The 22,195-nt window shown below is 29.1% G+C and overlaps 1 protein-coding gene across 1 annotated transcript; it reads left to right on the top strand.

The window, feature by feature from the left end:
- The first annotated feature begins 1,057 nt into the window (after positions 1 to 1,057).
- On the top strand, positions 1,058 to 20,443 carry LOC129953710 (RNA-binding protein EWS). The gene is made up of 5 exons (XM_056067083.1): positions 1,058 to 1,691; positions 9,593 to 10,121; positions 10,186 to 10,365; positions 10,434 to 10,591; positions 13,112 to 20,443. The coding sequence occupies exons 1-5, from the start codon at positions 1,397 to 1,399 to the stop codon at positions 13,159 to 13,161; spliced, it is 1,212 nt and encodes a 403-aa protein (XP_055923058.1). The 5' UTR covers positions 1,058 to 1,396; the 3' UTR covers positions 13,162 to 20,443.
- The last annotated feature ends 1,752 nt before the right edge of the window (positions 20,444 to 22,195 follow it).

Here is a 22,195-nt window from a genome sequence, read left to right as displayed (position 1 = left end):
TGAAAAAGGAAAACTTTCGTCTTCATATCTGCACTACGACTTTTTCTATAGAACGTCCACTTATAAAGACCTCTGGCATTTTTTAATGATGTGACTTTAATTCTTTGCATCTTTTTTTCGTGCGTATTTGAAAAAGAAGTTTAATCGTTTAATCAAAAATATGTTTTAAAATGCGAACGCTTCTTTAAGCGGATTGTCAAATACGCTGTATGCACATGAAAATAAGTTGTTAGTTCCGCTTGAATATTTAAGTGACAAATTTCATTTAAAAAATACATTGATCTACTAGATATAGATGTTTAGTGGATATATGGAGAAACTTTTGTTAAGTTTAAGGCAAAAAACATGAGTTGGCATTTAAAATGAAATTTATTTTTTTCCACCAAACGTACAAGAGGGCAAACAAAGCTAAATGGGTGGAATCATTTTTACGGGGATTTTGTGTTTAAATAAGAATCGACTAGCAGTTTAGTCAAAAACCTATAATTCTGTTGCTTTTTTTAAGTTTTTTTAAAATGTTCATAATGAAAAACCAAAACTTTATAATTTAATTATTTAATTATTTTTATTGTATATAAATTACAAATGTCGTTGATGTTCAAAGTACTATCAAGAAGAAAAACTACGAGGATGACATCTAGTGGCAGTGGCGAATTAAATTAAAATTTTTGACTAAACCTGTTTATAAGTCTTCCAACGCCACATCTCAGCTACGGCAAATGTTGAAGAAAAATAAATGGAAGACAATTTAACACAGAATAAACAATATTTTTCTCTTTGAAAACGTTCCTACAGTTTCAAGTATTCATTTGATAATTAAAATAAATGTTCTAATTGATTGATTGATAACAAAATAACTACTTAAAAACTTATACATAAGCTATAAAGTAACATTGTGTTAAGATTCAACAGTATTATAGAGTTTAGTGATATTATTGGACAATGTGAACCCGCCTTTAAAACTGCATTACCTAATGGCAGGGTAGTTCGCAGCCATTTTCGAACTCATCAGAAGTAAAAATAATTACAATTTCGAAAGAAAAATCAATCAATTATCCGCCATATTTTTTCATTGCGCTGTGCTGTGAATGTGAAAAAGACTTGGCCGCAGGTAGGGCAAATTAAAAGGACTGAAATAAAATAAAATACATTTTTTTAAGTTATATGTATCAGTTAGTTGTTAAAATTGATTAAAATCTTACTAAGTGAGTTTGTTTCACATTGGAGCTCCCCATAAAACTAAGCTTGAGAATTATTATCTTTATATTCACTGAAACCGGCTGTCAACTTAATTATAATTTACTTTCAAGAAAAGTGACGCTTATAAAACTGATTAAAAATATCCAGTGCTAAAAGTGTGTTTAAAAGGCAAAAAATATATACATAGTTAATTGAAATGGAAGCACCACCACCAGCTGGAGTAATGGGGCCACCCCCAACAGGACGTGGTGGTTTCAGAGGACGTGGTGGGCCACCAATTCGTGGTGGCTTCGAACGTGGCCGTGGACGCGGTATGGGCAGAGGACACTACATGGGAATGCGGGGTGGGGTAATGGGAGGACCGCCACCAATGATGCCTGGAAGCAGGGGTGGAATGCGTCCACCACGCGGCATGGGCTACCAAAGGGGAGCATATATTCCTAGAGGAGGACCGCCCATGCGCGGAGGAAGGCTCCCTATGTATGGTCAACGTAAGTATTTTCACTATACATTTTTTTTTAGCAAAACAACTTAAAAATTATGATTTTTTGGTTACTGCCTTAAATTCATAATATCAAAATATGATTTAACATAATGTTTATCTTAAAATCGATGACAATAAAGTCGCCCTATGCACTAAAACAAACTGGTTCGTGATATCCGAAGAGTTTAAAATGGTTTCTCAGCAATTCGATGATGATATCTGTACGGTTAGTTAAATGGGGTATTTTTAATATTCTTGGCAATTAAGTTGGGTCAGACAGACTCTTTTAGTTTAAATATTAATATTTTATGTCAGAACCCTGGTTTTTGGGGTGAATATTTTGCTGATAAGAAACATAAAACTCGATACAAAAAAATCCTAAGGAATTATAAACGTAAAATATTTTCTTAGTTTTTCTATGGGGGAAATTGATAATTTTAACTAAATTTGTAGAAAAATGTCAATGTAGCAGCATACTAGGCTTCAGTCCTTTTCGTCGAGCTCGTTACTTGATATAATCAATGGAATCGAGGACAAGTTCAAGAAGATGTACTGGCTCTTTTTATCGAAGAATCTTTATATCTATATTTTGTACAACTAATGAGGTTGTCATTTTAGAGTACCTTCGTTGTTGAGAAACTTGAGCGATTAAAATACCATAAGGAAGGATAGATTGTTTTCGTCCACTAAGTATTGTCCTTGGTGTTTCTGCCTTTGATGCATGAGTAATCAATCTCCATCTTCAACTGTAGCCAAAGAGATTTATTGGGCGGTGAGTAGGCTTGTTACTATTCATATTTTATTTCTACTTAAACTTATACAAGCTTGACTTATACCTCTCGTGTTCCAAGTATTTTTTTCTAGATTTTAATTCATTTTGACCATTTGTATTTTTAATCACGTTTTCCCCTATAAAACAGGAGGTTTCGGGTCCTGTAAGTTGAGTTGAATTTATAATTAGTTTAGGGTCTTCATTTTCTTAAGTCTAACATGCTTTGTTTTGAATCCAGATATGTTTACAGGATTTTAAAACTAATTTCATGTAACTCTGTTTGCCAAATACTTGTTCACTAGCCCATTGATATAGACATTTTCTTTGTAAGCCCACATATACCTGAACTAGTCCCTCCAAACGTTTTTAAACCTTAAGACATTTGTTTAAGATTAAATTACTTTTCAATTCCTTTTTTAAAAAATCGCACTATGTTGTGGAACAAGTTTCCATTTCTAGTTGTTTTTATATCAGGGCCGGTATGATCTTTGAAAATATATCTTGCATCTCTTTTCCAATCGTGCTTGGGAATCATTTTATTTGTCCTATATTCAGAAAAGCTGTCTGTTTCCCAACCTCTCTCAATAAGATTTTTGAAATGCAGCTATTCTTAATTTTACTCAAGCAATAATTAGTTGGTGGCCATTTATATTTGTCTAAGAGCAGGTAGCTTTGTGTGATAATCCAAATTCATGCCATGAGCGTTATTATATCAAGTTCAACCGTTTGAGACGTGAGAAACAGTTTGCTGTTAATTCGACGCTACCAGAGAATGTCATGAGTACTCAAGTGCGTAGACGAATTTATGAGACAAATCATCTTTCGCACCTGTGTAGTTGCAAAGGTACTGAAAGACGTTGACATACACAAATTCGCAGGCCCGGCTAGTATTCGCCTATTGTTCTAAATAAATGTTCTTCAACGCTGCCAAAACTACTGCGTTAACTTTTCCATTTTTTCTACTCTACAGGTCGATTTCGCAACAAATGGAAAACGGCCTTTGTCCAGCTATATAAGACTTTTTTCAAGGTCATGACACACTGATTAATTATCAGCTGAAGAAATTTCTCGAAAAACGAAGGCTTTTTTAATACCGCCAGTATACTTTTCTTAGCAACAGCTGCAACGGTGATTTGAAGGTTTATCTAAACGAACAGTGAACACTTCTTTACATTGTTTTGGAGATATTAATATTTATCTTATGGAAAATGCGTGTCTTTGGTATTAATAAACCTCATATTCGTTAGAGTATTCTATTTAATACAAGTTGTATTGGATTGCTTCGAATCTGAAATTCATAAAATAAATGCTGGTGTTCCCCACGGTTCCGTTTTGTCTCCAACTCTGTTCCTTAAATTCATAAACGATCTTTTGTCTGTCACTTTTAATACATTAAACCTTTGTCTGTATTGGTATTTTCAGTTGAAATAATAATAAACGCTTTTGTATTTAAAAAACTTTTAATGCATACACTAAGGCTATCTTACAAAGAATGAATAAGAAGGAAAAAGAACAATTGTATTAAAGCATACAAATCATAGATATTAGGGAATTCCCCTTATAATATAAAAAAATCATAGGTTGCTTTTATTTAAATACTTACAAGTGATGACAAATAAAGTTATAAAGTTGAATACTAAAGGATTGTATTTTGCCTTAAGGTGCAAACTCAATAGCCGCCCTCAAAATACAAATAATTTTAAAAGTTTAAAACAATTGATACAAATAATAAAAAAAAATTAGATATTTGGATAAACAAAAATGTATTATATATTATATATGTAGTTTAATTTATACATATTATATTATATGAAAACGTAAATAACATACTTAAAAAAAAATTTATTCTCTTAGACCGATTTTAAAGATGATTTCGGCAAACTTTGGTGATGGTAGTTGCTTGGTGAAGGCGTCGGCGAGTTGGTTTTCTGTAGGAATATATTTAAGAATAATTGTTTTATTTTCTACCTGTTCTCTACTAAAATGATATTTGATATCGACATGTTTAGATCGTTTGTGAGATATTGGGTTGTTTGCTAAGGAGATACAACTCTGGTTATCTTCAAAGATTGCGATCGATTCATTGATTATAATATCAATGCTTTTTAACAATGACTTTAACCATAAAGCCTCTCGGACAGCCTCAAAGAGTGCCATATATTCAGCTTCAGTAGATGAAGCTGCAACTGAATTCTGCCGTTTTGTATTCCAGCAAATTAAATTATCGCCAAACAATTTGAATAAATAACCGGTTGTACTTTTTCTGTCGGTTTCACAACCACCCCAATCGGCATCTACAAATCCGACTAACAAATCTTTATATGGTACTTTTGTATACCTCAATTTAAAATTGATCGTACCCTTTATATATCTTAAAACTCTTTTTATATTTTGCCAAAGTTCTTTGTTGTTTTTGTTTTGGAATCTACTAAGGAAATTAATTGATGTGCAAAGATCGGGACGAGTACACAACATTGCGTACATCAAACAACCAATAAGGTTTCGACAAGGAGCGTTAAACTCTTCATCAGACATCAACGCTTTTGTGTCTAATTTGACTGCTAGAGGAGTACCTATGGGCTTACAATTTTCCATATTAAATCTTTTTAAAACATTGTTTAAATAAATACTTTGATCCATAGCAATTTCATTTTCTTTTCTTAAAACTCTTATCCCTAAAAACAACTTTATTTCATTCATATCAACCATTTCGAATTGTTGTTTTAAATAGATTTTGAAGTTTTTCATAGTTTCTAAATCTCCTGTTACGATCAAAAGATCATCAACATAAAGAATGAGGTAAATATTTTGATTTGGATGTCCTCTATCTAGAAAATATAGACAATGATCGTTAGGTGATATATCGCTTTATTCAATTTACATACCAAATTATCACTCTTTTTGGTAATACCTTCTGGTATAGTCATATAAATATCTTCCTTTAGGAATCCATTTAAAAAAGCTGACTTTACATCCATTTGATGGATAAGTAAATTGAATTGGCAAGCGAATGCTAGAATAATTCGAAAAGTGGTAATTCGAACAACTGGGGCGAATGTTTCGCTATAATCCTCTAAGTATTTTTGGCTAAAACCCTTAGCGACAAGTCGAGCTTTATACCTAGATGGGTTTCCGCTTAAATCATTTTTAATAGTAAAAACCCATTTACATTTTACAATATTTTTGTTAATTGGTCTTTGTACAATCGACCAAGTATTATTCACTTCCAGTGAATTAAGTTCCTCTTTTATGGCTTCTAACCATTTATCTTTATCTTCCATTTCATTAATTTCTTGGAAGTCTTTTGGAATCTTATTAATTATAGATTCGGCATATAATAAAAAGTTGTCATTATCTCCTTGGTCCTCTTTATAAGAGACTTTTGGCAGATTTTTGATTCTTTCACTTTTTCTACAGTTCCCGTCTGCAGTTTTAAAGTGTTTCGTTTGAACATTTTCATGTTCATCATCCGTTTCTATAATGACGGATTTATCCGTTTCTATAACACCGGATTTATCCGTTTCATCGGATTTACCTGCTTTTTGTATATCAACAGGTTCACTTTTTTCAGTGTTAGTAAATTTAGGCATTTTAAATAATTCCGTGGAGCTTTTTGATTCCACTGTATCAAAATCTAAAACTGGCCTTGATATTTTAAAATTTAGTTCGTCAAAAATGACATCACGGGCTTTTATAAATTTTTGTGTTCTAGGATCCAAAATTTTATAACCATTTGGCTCATAGCCCACAAATATACCTTTAAAAGATTTGTCGTCAAATTTACTTTTCCTATTTTTATCGTGGACAAAAACAGTAGAGCCAAAAATGTTTAATTTACCTATATTTGGTTTTCTGTTATGCCACATTTCAAAAGGGGTTTTGTTTGGGCATAATGCTTTTGTTGGGGAAATATTTAATAAATACGTAGCAGTTAAAATTGCTTCTCCCCAAAAATATTTTTGTAAATTCGCATTATTTAATATAGCACGAGCTTTTTCTGTGAGTGTCCGATTCATTCTTTCAGCAACCGAGTTCTGCTGAGGAGTATATGGGACCGTTAAATGATATGTTATACCCTTTTCCTTGAAAAATGATTTCATATCATTTGAAATATATTCACGTCCATTATCACAGTAAACTTGTTCTACTTTTAAACTAAAATGCACTTCACTTTTAGTTACGTAGTCATTAAAAACTTCAAAAAGTTCTGACTTATGAGTCAATAGATAAACCACAGTGTAATGGGTGAATTCATCGATAAAAGTCACAAAATAATTTTTGTTATCGATTGTTACAGGGGTAATTGGCCCACATATATCCGAATGAATTATTAATAATGGACGATTAACATAAGATTTGTCTTTTTGTTTTGAAAATGGTAAACGTGATTGTTTTCCATAAATACATGCTTCGCATATCAAATTAGTAGGAACGAGATTTTTAATGACTTCACTATCTGCAGCCATTTTTCTTTCTCGCATTTCTATAAGTTTGTTTTTACTTATATGACCTAGTCTTTTATGCCATAGCATATAACTTTCGGTATCTTGCTTGCAGGTATTAATTTCTGAATTTGTTTTCAGATTCAAATAATAAAACTGTATTATAATTAAATTTTTACATAACTCACCCTTAACCAATATTTCGTTGCATTTTTTAATTACAACTTCACCATTGTTTTCAAAATGTACCGACATCCCGGCTTCTTGAATCCTTCGAACAGACAAAATGTTATAGGGAATCTCCGGTGAGTAAAACACGTTTTGTAGTACGCCTTTAATGCCATCCTTAGTTATAACGTCGATGGTTCCTTTTTCGTTGACGTCCAGCGTTGTGTTCTCCTTTGCTACTCCAATTTCCAAGGGTTGTTCCAGTTGATTCAAAGTTGAAAAATATTCACGCTTGTTTGCAAAGTGGTCTGTTGCTCCAGAATCCAGCAAAAATTTTATTTCATTATTCGCAGTATATTTATTTATATATTTTGTTTCGCCAATCATAAAAGCAAATTTTTTGTCACTTGGGATAATTGTTTGAACTGCTCCAGATCTGGTCCATTCCTTAGTCCTTTTGTTTGAATTGCGATGTTTATTGTTCGAAATAAATTTCTTATAATAAAAACAGTTTGCTTTGATATGGTTAGAGCGTCCGCAATGATCACATTTTGTTCGATTTGACTTTACATTAAATTTATTTCTTTTGAAAGTATTGTGATGTTTACGTTAATTTCTCATATTGTTTGTTTGTGTATTCAATTCAATCTGAAGCACTTTGGATGATGTATCTGTTTGATCAAGTTTTATTTGGTAATCAAGCAGCCTGGTTTTTACGAATGCCAGTGTCAAGTCCTTTTCCGCTAAAGTTTGTATGGCCGTCACAATTCCATCATAAGATGAAGGTAGCGATAAAAGTAATTGTGCCACTTTATTCATCTCGTCGACCTGAGCTCCTGCTGCTTGTAGCTCAGTGATTAACTCATCAAATTTTATGAAGTGATCAAATAAACAGATATCGCCTTTGAATTTAAATGTTAAGAGCTTCTTCTGCACCGATAACTGGGTGGCCAAACTTTTACGCTCATAAATTTCGTCGAGCTTCTTAATTATGTCCAATGCTGTCTTTTCTTCAGTTATCATGCCAATCATTGTGTCGTTCAGGTGCTCAATAATGCATCCTTTTGCAATTCGCTCCATTCTCCTCCATTCTCCTGAGTTTTTATTTTCGGAAGAGTTCTCTTCCAGTGCTGGAAGACAATTTTCTTCAGCAAGTAATGCTTTCAATCGAAATTTCCATATACTATAATTTTCTCCATTGAAAGGAGTTATATTCCTCTTATTTTTGGAATTTAGCATCTTGGTACTTTTTGTATTATATAATTTTATATAAAAGCACAACAATAATTAATTAATTAAACAAACACAGAAAGCAATGACTGGGCCCATAACCTATTGGTATTTTCAGTTGAAATAATAATAAACGCTTTTGTATTTAAAAAACTTTTAATGCATACACTAAGGCTATCTTACAAAGAATGAATAAGAAGGAAAAAGAACAATTGTATTAAAGCATACAAATCATAGATATTAGGGAATTCCCCTTATAATATAAAAAACTCATAGGTTGCTTTTATTTAAATACTTACAAGTGATGACAAATAAAGTTATAAAGTTGAATACTAAAGGATTGTATTTTGCCTTAAGGTGCAAACTCAATAGTCTGCTATTACACGATGAAACTCGAACAACATGAGTGCAAAAAAAAAATTAAGACATGTGACACAAAATGCCAGTCGTCAACGAAACGAAAATCAAATTATTACTTGAACATAGAACAACTCGAAAATGAAAAATAAAGAGAACTTTCAAATTGTATGGATACGCCTTCTTCGAATTCTTGTTTGTCCGCTGTTTCAAGCGATATTACACGTTGAAACTTTGTTGACTTTTGTTTCTACGTGTTATATCGCTTGAAACAGCAGACAAACAAGAATTCGAAGAAGGCGAATGCATTTACATACATAGATTAATCTTGTAATAGCAAACTATGGAACTATTACATATTCGACATTACTGGCACTGTGTTTAAATAGAAACAAAAAGGGTATTAATAATGCCTTGACTGCCTGTAAATTACAAAAAAAAACAACACATTTTCAACTTAAAGCCGTAATAATTTTTGTTCTAGTAACCAAAAGAATGATATACAAAATATCAGATAATGATAATTCCAAAAATGTATTTAGTATCGCATTTTTTGACATATTAAGTTAAAACGGTTTATTTGTTGCAATAAAACAGTTCTATTAAGTTGCAGTGTAGACCACTGTTTCTCGTTTAATGTGAACTTACCGTCATACTAGAGTTTAATATAGTACTCATTTGCTAGAAGATTAATTTCTTCTTCCGTTGCAATATTGTAGCTACGGAAATAATAATGTGTTCCATACTAGAACCTCGTGTTACTATGATAAGGTCACGAATGACACGTTATATTATTTATACCCTCCGAGAACGAAAACCATTCAAAGCACGGCCAAAAGGTAAACAGAACTGTATAATCATATATTAACGGGCTACTTTTTATCTCTTGATATAAATATTTCAATCTTTAGTTTAATTTGATAAAATTTATATCTGTAGCTCCCAAGCAACATACTGGCGCTGAAAATAATAAAACAGTTACACCAATATCTACAACACCAACACCTACAAGCGCCCCAGCAGATGCATCAACATCGCAAGCGACTACAACACAAACAACAGCGGCACCAGTACCAACAAATGGTATGCCACCCATGCGAGGAATGCCACGCGGGCGTGGTGGTCCTCCTGGAATGCGTGGCAGCCGGGGAAGTTACATACCTCATTCAAATGGTTCATCATTTGGTGACCCAAACGGTATGATGAGGCGAGGTGGTCCACCACGAGGTCGAGGTGGTTACGGCCAAGGAATGCCACGACCTCCCATGTCACACAATGCAAATACTCAAGTTGCTCCAGTGCCAACATTAAAACGTGGTGCTCCCGGGGGTCCACCCGGTCCGAAACGTGGTCGATATGATTCTGGACCGTATTCACAGCGTCCAATGGCTCCAAAATATCATCAAACTGCACAAACAACATCCCATGCAAATGCAGGCTACGCAACCTCTCATGCATCCTCTCAAGGGTAAGTTAATTTTGTTTTATGTTGTGTATAATATATTTTTACATTAAAATTTGTATCCGCTTAGACATCACTCTTACCAAGATCCATCTCAGGCTGTTGACCCATACGCTCAACAGTACTCAGCATCAACCGCTCAAACATCCTACAATGGATATCCACAGTCAAGTTATGGAACTGCAGCCCAAGCCAGTGGGGGGTATTCACAGCATGGGGAATACGATCAAAGTCAATATTCTGGATATAGGTAAAATAAAATATTTACCAATTTTAATTTTAATTTATTACCATTATAATATTTTTTAATCGTTACAGCAACACTGGTTATGGAAGCCAACCAGACACCAGATATCAAACTTACGGTCAAGATTATACACAGACATATGGGGCTCCTGCTGTTGATTACAGTGCACCCTCATCTGATTATTCGCAGCAGGGTCAATCGTATGATGAGAGGGCGTATGCAGGTTATGGTAAGTGATGTTTTAATAACTTTACTAAATTTGTTAAATAAATCTTAAAGTAATAATACTTTGAAAAAAGCACTAACTACCAGCGCTAAAGAATAACGATTTATAGATAATTACATTATTTTAATAGTTAATAAGTTAAATCATATTTTTTTTTGTAAAATAAAGCATAGAAGTTAAGTTCTTAACATGTAAAGTATTTAAAGTAACAATCATAGAATTCCAATTACTTATTGTAAAGGTCATGCTCATAACATATGGAAGTAAACTATGAGTATTTGTTTCAAGTTCCAGTCCGAAGATACTTTCACAAAGCTTTTTCAGTGATATTTCCTAAAATGTCGCGATGTATTGCTTAAGCAAAGGGTTAAAATCTTATAATAAGGCAAAGCTTTCTAATCGATTGGAAATTATTCTCTTGCAAAATCTTACATTCATGAACTAAGTTCTTACTCGTAATAAAAACGTATTTAAGGGTTCACGTGGAATTTGGACGCTATCTCAATTCATTTAACAATTGTGAGTGTATGAGAAATTTTGTATTGTTAGAACAATTTTAAGAGGCCTTAAGATTTTTAGGAAATTATATTCAACAAATTGAACATATTTATTTTTTCTACATTTCGCTGATGACAATACCCTCTGCTTTTCATATTCATATTTAGATTAACATCCTTGTTCTTCGGATGTGGACTACCAACGGCAGTATATGATAAGCTCATTAAATTCTGATCTTGACAGCATTGTTCAATGGGGATTGAAAAACCGTGTAGAATTTAATGCTTCGAAAACTCAATGTTATCTACTGTCACAAAAGCATAACTCTCCCCCAATGCCACTATCCATGGGTGGTACTTGCATCGAGGAGATTGCTAGGTATGTGCATGACACACCACTTGTTGTAGAGTTATCACATATTAGACATCGTCAGAAATGCTGCTAAGTGTTTATGTTTTCTCCGAAGGTGTAAGAAGTTTTTTACCCCTTCTGATCTGGCTCTCAAATTTGGGCTGGAGCCCCAATAACGTACTTGGGCCTTCTGGATATAATTGAAAAAAGAGCTCTAAAAATGATAGGAGATCGTTCTCTCACCGAGACATTTGGTTCTCTTGAACACCGCCGCAAGGTCTCATGCTTGTCGTTATTTGTATAAACAATGCTCTAGCAAAATAGCAGTTGCATTCCTCTACAATTCAACCGTAATACCCGTACTGCTAGGAATGCCTATCAGTTTACCCTTGAGCCCAATTTCGGATGTACTGTTTGGTGCAGAGATTCTTTCTTTAGCCGCACTACGCGAATGTGGAATGCTTTACCTGACTCAATATTTCCCACTCATTACAATGTGCAGACATTCAAAACCAATGTGCATCGGTTTCCCCTTTCTAATCATCTATCCTATGTTTAATCATTATAAGGGTATTCATAACCCCTTGAGTGCGCGCACAATACAAACAAAATAAACTATGGACAAAATCCAAACGCGCTGTAAATTTTCCTAGCTTGGGTTTTTGAAATCCAAGCAAAACGGTCTGTAGAACACGGCGTCAAAAGTCGATGTTTCGATTATTCTTTGCTGTCTCACTCCACTATGATGGAAAACCTTAACTTCTTAATAATCCTACAAACACCTATCTTTTTTTTTAAGGAATATTTCACAACTATTTCTTTTTCTGCTACTCCTACATGTTACCCGTTATTCTTGGATCATGTTAGATTTACAACATATTGAAACATTTTGATAGTTTTTTAAATTAACTAAATGACAGCCGTTTAACTCTGGTTGCGAATGTTTTGCACAGACAAAATCATCATTACCTTCTTTGGTTATAAGAAGTTGTATTTAGATTTCGTACAGGGTTATCTATTTTGCGGTTTCAAAAGTAAACGCATATAAAACACATATAAATAATTTTTTTTCATGATATTTAGTTTTTATTATAAAGTAAGAACGTTGACATTATGTGTAAAACACTACAACATTTAAATATCCACAACGGGAGTTGTTGCAATCATCGGTTCTTTTGAGGTAATTTTCGACCACTTTTTGATATTGAGCGGTATCTCAGCCATTACTTAAAGAATGTTGGTTTTTAAGTTTTCTTCACAATTTTGCCAATTGCTTGTGTAGTTGGATAATTATGTAAACCATCAATCAAATCAGTTGCTTGCGTAGTTGGACGATTATGTTAACCATAATATCCTCCTAAAGCGCGATATGTGGTTGTGGCAGAATCACCAATTTTGTAGTAGGTTTTAACAATTTGTATGCGTTGTGCAATAGTTAAGTGATCCATTTTCGTAAATATCAGACTTTCAACTGAAAAAAAAATTGGTTGAACTACTGCAAAAGGGACAACTTGGTTTTTTTTTTACACTTTTTTCGACTCAATGATCAGCGTACATATTGGTATACAATAAATTTAGTACACACGAAATAAATTACTATTTGTTAGTTAATAATAATTGTGGATTTGAAAAAATCAGTAATACAAGTAAAAAATTCCTTAAATTAATTTACAGATACACAATCATACCAGCAGGGGTACTCCAATGCGGCTGGATACTATTAAATCATAACAAAACATTGTATGGGGTATATTCTGTAAGAAAATATAAGATAAGTTTAAACTTAAAAAATAAATAAATGTTTTAAATGTAAACATTCTAATCAGTTAAGAAACAAAATTTTAAAATTTCTAAGTAAAATCACTAAAACAACTACACAAAGAACAGATAAAACCTTACAAAATTTTAAGCTTGAACAAAAGTTAAATACAAAATTAAAGAAACATCCCAAGCGCATATAGAAAAGAAATATTTTATTAAGTAAACAGAGAAACACAATTTATTTATTATAAAAACTAAAACTGTTCAAAACAGTGATAACAATTTATTTTGATATTTTTTTTTATTATTATATCACAAACAAAAATAATAGTAGATCGTTTGAAATATTTTTTTGTTTTTTTATATATACATATACATATATAAAATTAAACGTCGCACCATATAAAGATGGAACAATCTTAGAAAATATCGTAATTGTAAATTGTTTTATTTGTTTGTATTTTTTACAACCCCTAATTTTACAAGTGCACGTCTATTTAAGGAAAGGAAAACAAAAATATAAACCTAACAAAGGTTTATACATATAAATTTAAAAAATTAAAACAAAAATGTTTGGGTGTGTATCTGAAAGTCTTATACAATTAAAACTAAAACTCTTGCAACATTTTTTAATTAAAATACATTAAACAAAATAACAAAAACGGAAAGACAAAATATGTTAGGGTGTCTATATTTGAAAGTCTTTGTACAATTTTTTTTTTATATAAGAGTCATGTCTTAGTTAAACAATAATATTATGATGGTAAAAATCACTAAGAAAAATAAAAAATAATTTGTAAGTTTAATTATATAAATATTCTATTTAAATTTAACAGACAAAAAAATCAATAAATACAAAATTAAAAAAAAAAATACAAAACAAGTATTTTGTACATTTTATTGAAACTATTTATTTAATTTATTTTAATTTATTGTTCTCTACGTTTATTTCTCATTTAATAATACTAAATGATTCAAACAAAAGCCTGTGATATAAGTGAGAACGATTGCATAAAAGTCAACTAACATTATCTGCGTACAAAAGTTATTATAAATGGATTTTATGAAAAGCAAATTGATCGATACTACAAAGTATACATATAATATACTCAAACAAAATTCATAGCTCGTCAATAACGAAATCGAAAGAAATATCCTAAAAGAAATCACATATTTGAATAGAAATCAAATAATTTAGAAAAGGAAGTAATTTCGTTTTAAAATGAAAACAAGACCTTACAAAGATATAAAAAGATAAACATACACGCAAAATAGCGCTAGGCAATGTAAGAGATAATGTTTTTCAAAGAGTTAACATAATGTTTGAGTAATAAAATAATATTATCATGTCCCATGAATGTTTTAAAAAAATATGTATGGGTAACAATAAGAAAAGTGCTATTTTATGATGGCGATCATTTTTTTTAATGAATTTTCATTTTATTTTATTGTTTGTAAATCTAACCCTTTATAATTGTTAATTTGCTATAACTTTAAACAGCAGTCTATTGCCCCGGCACAGTTTTTGTTTTTGTGATACGGTTAAGACATTTTCATATATAATTTTACTTTGACAGAAAGTACTGACATACCATTAGGCTGTTTTTAGCGTCTTGGAGATATGAACCAATAGCAAATAATCCAAGAGTGTTTCATACTTTTAAAAATTAGTAAGAGATACAAATATAAGTTGTTTTCACTTTCAAAATATTTCAATCGAAATTAAAACAAAACTAAAAATATCGATTTTGCTCTCGCAAACAAAGTTGAGCATTACAAGTAAGGACACTTTTAAGTTGTATTAAAAAAAGTAAAGTAAAAAATTGTAAAGCTATAAAACTAAAAACAAACAAATTAATTAATTGATTAATAGTCCTTGTGACAAAATCTGTTTTGGTTTACATACATATGTGTGCGTAAACAAAATGTAAATTATATTTAATTGTTTTATAAATCAATCTTTTTTATTTAAATTATTTATAACTCTGCTTCCTTATTTTCTGATCAAATGATTTAATGTTTCAACTCGAAATATGATGAGCATTTATATGATTTTTGATTTATTTGAAATTAATTAATAATAAATTTATTCCTTTAAAATACGTCACCTTACTTTGGTTAATACGAAAAAGATTGCGAAATCTATTAATTAAGATAATTTCAAAAACACGCCGCAAAAAGTGGATTTTTGCTCAAATCAAACCGCGTAATTCTAATAGATGTTAAAAAAAGGTAGTACAAATTACGGAATGTATAAAACAGTATTAAAACAAATTGTTTGTGAAATATCAGAAATTTTATCGAAAAGTCTACATTGAAGGTCCTATTTATATAATAATAATAATAGAATTATATCTATAATCACATTTTAAGAATAGACAAAAATCAACTAATGTTAAGTTCTGATTCCATTATTCGAAATATTTAGAAAATATTCATATACATACATACCTAAAAACTTATCATAAAAAGGTGACACTGGCTAAAAATTACACATTCCTTAAGAGTAAATAAATAAGTGTGTAAATATATGACAGAAAGTCATAAAAATCCTTCATTTTGATTGATTAAGAAAAGGTAAGGAGCAGACGAAAATTTAATTAGTCGAAGCAATTGTAGATAATAATTCGAACCAAAAACTTGTTATTAACGAGGTCAATAAATTCCTTCATTTAAGAATTTTCACTGACACACATGAAATAGAAAAATTGTTACTCAAATCAGCTCTTCACATTATGCTATGCTTACTAAAACTGCTATTTTTTTGTGAACAGGGTATATTATGCAGGCATATATATCTCGACTGCAATTTTCAAACACAAGTTTATGTATTGAAAAAGTAATGCAAATGTTTAGTTTGTTTCATAGAACACATAATTTTTTTAATCATGCAAGCAAACAATAATTTGTAGCGGGAATCAAAGAACAAAATAAACAAAAATCAATAAAATTAAAAACAATATTCAAAGAGCTGAGAAGGAAAACAAATTAAAACTAAGTGGCTCAAAAGTAAAATATTTCCTATGCTATAACATTATGGAAAAACCGCACAATAAGAAATAATTAAAACAAAAAAAAACATTATCAAAAGTACTAACAAACCTCAGGGGCAATCGCCCCAATTTATATAAACTTTCGTTCTAGTAGTTAGGTGATTTAAATTAAACATCGTTTAAGTTGAAAACAAAAATTCACATTAAGTTTTTATGTGAAAAGACAAACCAAAATTTAAAAGCTATAGAACAAAACTATACAACAAAAATGGAAAGAAATATTATAAAGGAAATATTAAAACTAACAACATACAATCTAGTAGTTAAACCCATTTATGAATTTTTAAAATAAAACAAAAATAAATTCAATAAAAATAAAAACAAAAAGAAAGCTTGAAGTATAAATGAAAATACACCAATGGTATAACTAACGTTCCATGAATGAAATTTCACCAGGTATTATATTATTTTTATAGTAACTACCGTTCTAAAAAAGTATATACATACATATATAAACCTGAAATAAGAAAAAAATAGAGAATTATAAATTTAATCAAAAATAAAATCCAAACTATTTTAAAAAATTATTAACTCCTAATGAAGTGGTGTATATACAATATACAAACAATTATCGCGTATTAGGAAATTAATAATCAAATAGTAATCAAAAGGCTAATAACTTTATTTAACAAAAAAATTATTCAATACGATTTTGCCTGCAGGAAATGCTCGTTTTCAGAGACGCGGAAAACAAAACAAAAAACTTTGTTTCAATCAAACAATTATCACATAATGAAAAGCTTAAGAAATATATCCGAAAATATTTTTAAAACATTAAAAAATACAAATATAAAATCTCGTAAATCTCAACTTCACGAAAGCGATTATGAAAATGAATGAATGGAAACTAAAAAAAAATTAAGTTCTTACACCAAAGTTTAAATAAATAATGGTAAGTTAATTAAAATTGGTTACTAAAAACTGTGATATTGACAAAAAAAAAATAAGAAGAAAAATGAAAGTTACTTTCAATTATTGATTATATTAATAAATTAATTAAAAGAATTTTATATTAAAATGAAATATACACATCACGTATAATCTTATAATTCCAGGCGATGGATATACTAATGAAGAAAATCAAAAAGGAGTTTTAAAAAAAGAAATTCTGTAATATTATGGTAACAGTACAAAATTTGTGTATATAAATATTTCTATATTTTACTAAGTTTATTTGATGATTTAGTTAATAATATGAATATATTTTGTTTGTATTAATCTCCGAAATTAAAGGTTTTATATTTTTGAAAAGGCAAACAAAAATGACAACAAATAAAATACATAAATATGTATGCATTAATACACAATGGATTTATCATTTTTGAATCGTTACTTAATACTTAATTAAAATTCCCACAAAAAATTTAAAACAAAATGATGAAATAAGTTATTTGTTGTTCTTTATTGTAGGATAGAAGAAACAGTATAGAAGAATTAAATGGTGCTTTAAGCTTAACATGTTATTTAAATTTTTATCACATTTATTTCAACTAATAATTTCATCCAAGTCTATTTTGAAGAAGTTGAAAAGTATTTAGCTCTGTCACGAATTCCGGAAAAACTATTACCAAGTACGTTCGTAGTGGAAAATCGTATACAATTTTGCATTATGAACGGATTATGTGATACGGGTTTTCCGATTAAGATGAAATTCGTGATATGCTATAAGTCAAGTAGTAAAACAATATTTAATAGATATTGTATTTGAAAACTGATACATTGGAAGTACATAATAAGAAACGCTTTCCTCAGAGTAAAAAAGGGAAAGCCAATGGCCAATTTAAAATGAAAATATGTACGTACGAATTTTTAAAAATAAACACACATATATTAAAGAAGCTCATATCCACATAATAGATTTTTGTGTGTTTGAGTAAAACTGTTATTTTCATTCCAAAAGTGCTGTTCTATTTAAAACGGAACATTGTTTTGCATACTGAATTTTTTAGAAAAAACTTTAAAATAGCATGTTATAAAAGTTTTAATTATTGTTTGTAGTGTTTTATTGTCAACAAATGTTATTTTATTTTTTAGACAAATAGATTTTTTTCTACTGTATTGCATATGTACTTTTTTGTACATGCTTTTACTTTATTGATGTGCTCTTTTTTGGGAATGCTATAAAAATCAAGTAGGGGATTAAAACTTCATTGTGGAAAACGCGTATCAATCAATATTTATCAATTATGTATATATATAGGTACAAAAAAAATTACAAATTCTTGAAAAAAGTACAAAACAAGAAAAAATTATGAATTAGAGGCACAAAATGAAAATTTAAGTTCCTACTTATTTAAAACATACATTTTACTATCGCCAAAAAATTGCAAACTCAGAAAACAAGATATAATTTGTTTTATTTGAAACCGTAAAACCATAATTCTATACTAACAAACTATTTATTGCAGGAATGGACAGATATATTATATTTAAAAATGTTAAAAGACATTCAATTCCTTGGTATTGCAGTTTTATAAATATTAAACTATTAATATTTTTGGAAACGAATATAAAAATAAATAATAACTGAAAAATGACACCTTATATTACGGAAGACCAGCATTGATCATACACCTTTTCAAGGCAAATATACAATGTAAAAAATCTCTTAATCGTATATATTGAACATAATTTTTTTTTTAAATATTTAATTTAAATTTATCGAAGAATTAGGGTCTTATCATAAACGTCGAAAATCTGCGTTAGTACAGTCGTCTTTCTGCTTTGTTGCATTAATGATCACACTAATTCTGCAGAACGTGTTCAGTTCTGCTTGAGCACGATTTTAAATAGTCAAAATGTTCATAAACGTCACAAAAAACTCCACAATTTTCATAACAAGATGTCAAAGGAAAACAATATTTCAACTTTCTACTTTTAAATAACGCTTTTCCAGACCTGAATTCATTCCTTATGATAATTTTTCTTTCGATTGAAAGCTAAATTCAAAGCAACAGCTTTTTTTCCAATAAAACTTACACTTTTCCCACTTTATATTTTACTTTTAACACCTGTCCTATTGCAGACAAAAAAATATTGACGCAGATGTCATTTATAACATATCAGCGTTTGTTTAATCGCAAATCTGACTTCATGAACATGTCTAACTCAGTCCTTAGTTAGGCAGACGTTTATGAAAACACCCTCAAATAACGGATCACAATCACCCTTATTCCGAACATAAACTATCAATTACCAATGCATTAATTGTTAATTGCCATAATAATAATAATTGCTTATAACTTAGAAATAATTTAAAAATGTTAGTTTCTCCAGAAGGAACTTTAGAATAGGGACCGAAAGTATGGTTCGATATAAAATGGAACATTACAAAAAAAGAATATAGAAAAAACAATGACTACAGTTGAAAAATTGGAATTATTCACAATGCCATAATATTTTTTATAATTTACTTTCCCAATACCGATTTTTATTACAATCCATAAGTTTTATCAACCGTTAAACGGTTGATAGTTGACCTTTGTTACAAGGGTAATATTGCTTTATTATATTGATTTTTAATAAAAAAAAATTTAAATAACTTAATTTTAAGAAAAAAAAAATGTTAAATGTCGATTGAAGGTTTTAATTTATTAAACGTTTTGATAGATTAAATGATGAAGTTCAATTAACTACAAGACATTTAATTATTTTAAATAAATAGTTGAAAACAAAAATTGTCGATATTTATCAATATATATTTAAAAATCGATAACAATAGATATTGGACAATATAGTTTTAGGCCACATTACTGCCAACAACATTCAATATTTTAAGGCAAAATTTATTGTATTATTTATTATTATATTATTTTTTTCATGTGACAAACGATGTTTTCTTAACAGTGGTTGTGTTATAACCGAACACCAAACTGAATCATCAAAGTAACTATAAAACATTCTAATTAACTCAAGACAATAACATCGTAAAATACCAAAAACACATTAAATGAATTGATTTCAAATAATATTCATAAGCAAGTTGAGATGAAAAAGTACGATGTTTACCATTATCGGTTATATACTTTTCTTAAAATAGTTAAACATTGATATACACCTTATAAAAAAAAATCATTTCAAAACCTCCAGCTTAAATAATGAAAAATTAAAATATAAACTAACTGTGATATAAAATCTGTGATATTTAAAACAAAAAATAAAACTAACTGACTTAATTTCAACTATAAAAATTGCGTTTAATGACTAACGCAAATAATTAAAAAAAAAACTTATAAATTATTGACACGAAAATAAAAAAAGGTCTTGCATTTATTAACTACATTTTTTAGGGTATAAACGATAATTGCTATATTCCCTTCAGTTGTTTCTCCATATACTATTCATTTAATTTTAATTTTTTTTTTATTTTTTAACATTTTTTAATATGTTTATTTTATAAAATTAAAAACAAATATTCAGAATGCATAATTCAAATTAAAAACAGTTTGACTTATTTTTTTAAATGACTAAGCGAAATATTATTAAAGATACCATTTTTGAAATATGCATTCATTTAATTTTGACTTAAATTTTTTTTATTTTGTAACATTTTTAAATATGTTTATTTTGTTTTATTTTATAAAATTAAAAACAAATATTCAGAATGCATAATTCAAATTAAAAACAGTTTGACTTATTTTTTTAAATTAATAAGCGAAATATTATTAAAGATACCATTTTTGAAATCATATTTAAATGGAAACTTCAAGCAAATACAGATCTAAAAAAAAAACAAGACATTTTTGAACGAAATAAATAAAATTTATATCTTAGAGGAACGCGTCAAACTAACACCGAGTTTTGAATGATGTTTACCTCTTTCGGTTTTATACTTCTTTTACAATAGTTAAACATTGATACACACCTTATTAAAACATCATTTCAAAGTCTCAAGCTCAAGCTCAAGCTTAAATAATGGAAAATTAAAAGAAAAAAACTGTGATATTTAAAACAAAAAATAAAACTAACTGAATTTATTTCAAATCTAAAAATTTGGTACCTCTTTCGGTTTTATACTTCTTTTACAATAGTTAAACATTGATACACACCTTATTAAAATATCATTTCAAAGTCTCAAGCTTAAGCTTAAATAATGGAAAATTAAAAGAAAAAAACTGTGATATTTAAAACAAAAAATAAAACTAACTGAATTTATTTCAAACCTAAAAATTTGGTTCAATGACCCACAAGCAAATAATTAAGAAAAAGAAACGAACTTATAAATTATTGGAAAGAAAATTAAAAAAGCTCTTGCCTTAGTAAACTAAATTATTGAAGGTAAATAATATATTACCTCCAGTTATTTCCTTATATGCATTTAATGTTGATTTTAATTTAAAATTATTTTTTTTTAACATTTATTTACAGAAAACTTTTAAATATATTTGTTTTGTTTTATTTTCTGAAATTAAAAAAAGTATTCTGAATGCATAATGCAAATTAAATATAACAATTTGACTTAATAAATGACTAAGCTAAATATTATTGGAAGTCAAAAATTTTGCAAGTAAATAAATAAAATTCATCCCTTAGAGAAACGCGTCAAGAAATGTTTTATTATATTTAAAGTTTTATTAATAAAAACATGAATAAATATTTTTTAATGAAAAATTTGGACATGAAATTCTTAAACAGACTTTATTCTGAAGTTTTTTTTATGTACATTATTTCTTTATTTTGTTTTCTTAAATAAATTAAAGTTAACATTTATTTGATCGTTTATTTATTTATGATATTATTAATCCCGTAATATGATAAAAATAAAACATATTTATACAAATAAAAACGATTTTTTATTTAAATTTTTCGAGGTAAGTATATTTTCATGAAAATGTATACTTATAATTATAATTTGTTCAATACAATTTGTATCGAAAGTACAATTTATATAAAAAGTCCCTAACCAAATTCCCTTTTTTCACTGAAGTAGCTTCAATAATAAGGC

This window comes from Eupeodes corollae, chromosome 1, assembly GCF_945859685.1.
Source record: "Eupeodes corollae chromosome 1, idEupCoro1.1, whole genome shotgun sequence".
NCBI classification, from domain to species: Eukaryota; Metazoa; Arthropoda; class Insecta; order Diptera; family Syrphidae; genus Eupeodes; species Eupeodes corollae.
The sequence above is the reverse complement of the archived record's forward strand: the minus strand, read 5'-3'. Positions and strand labels throughout refer to the sequence as shown.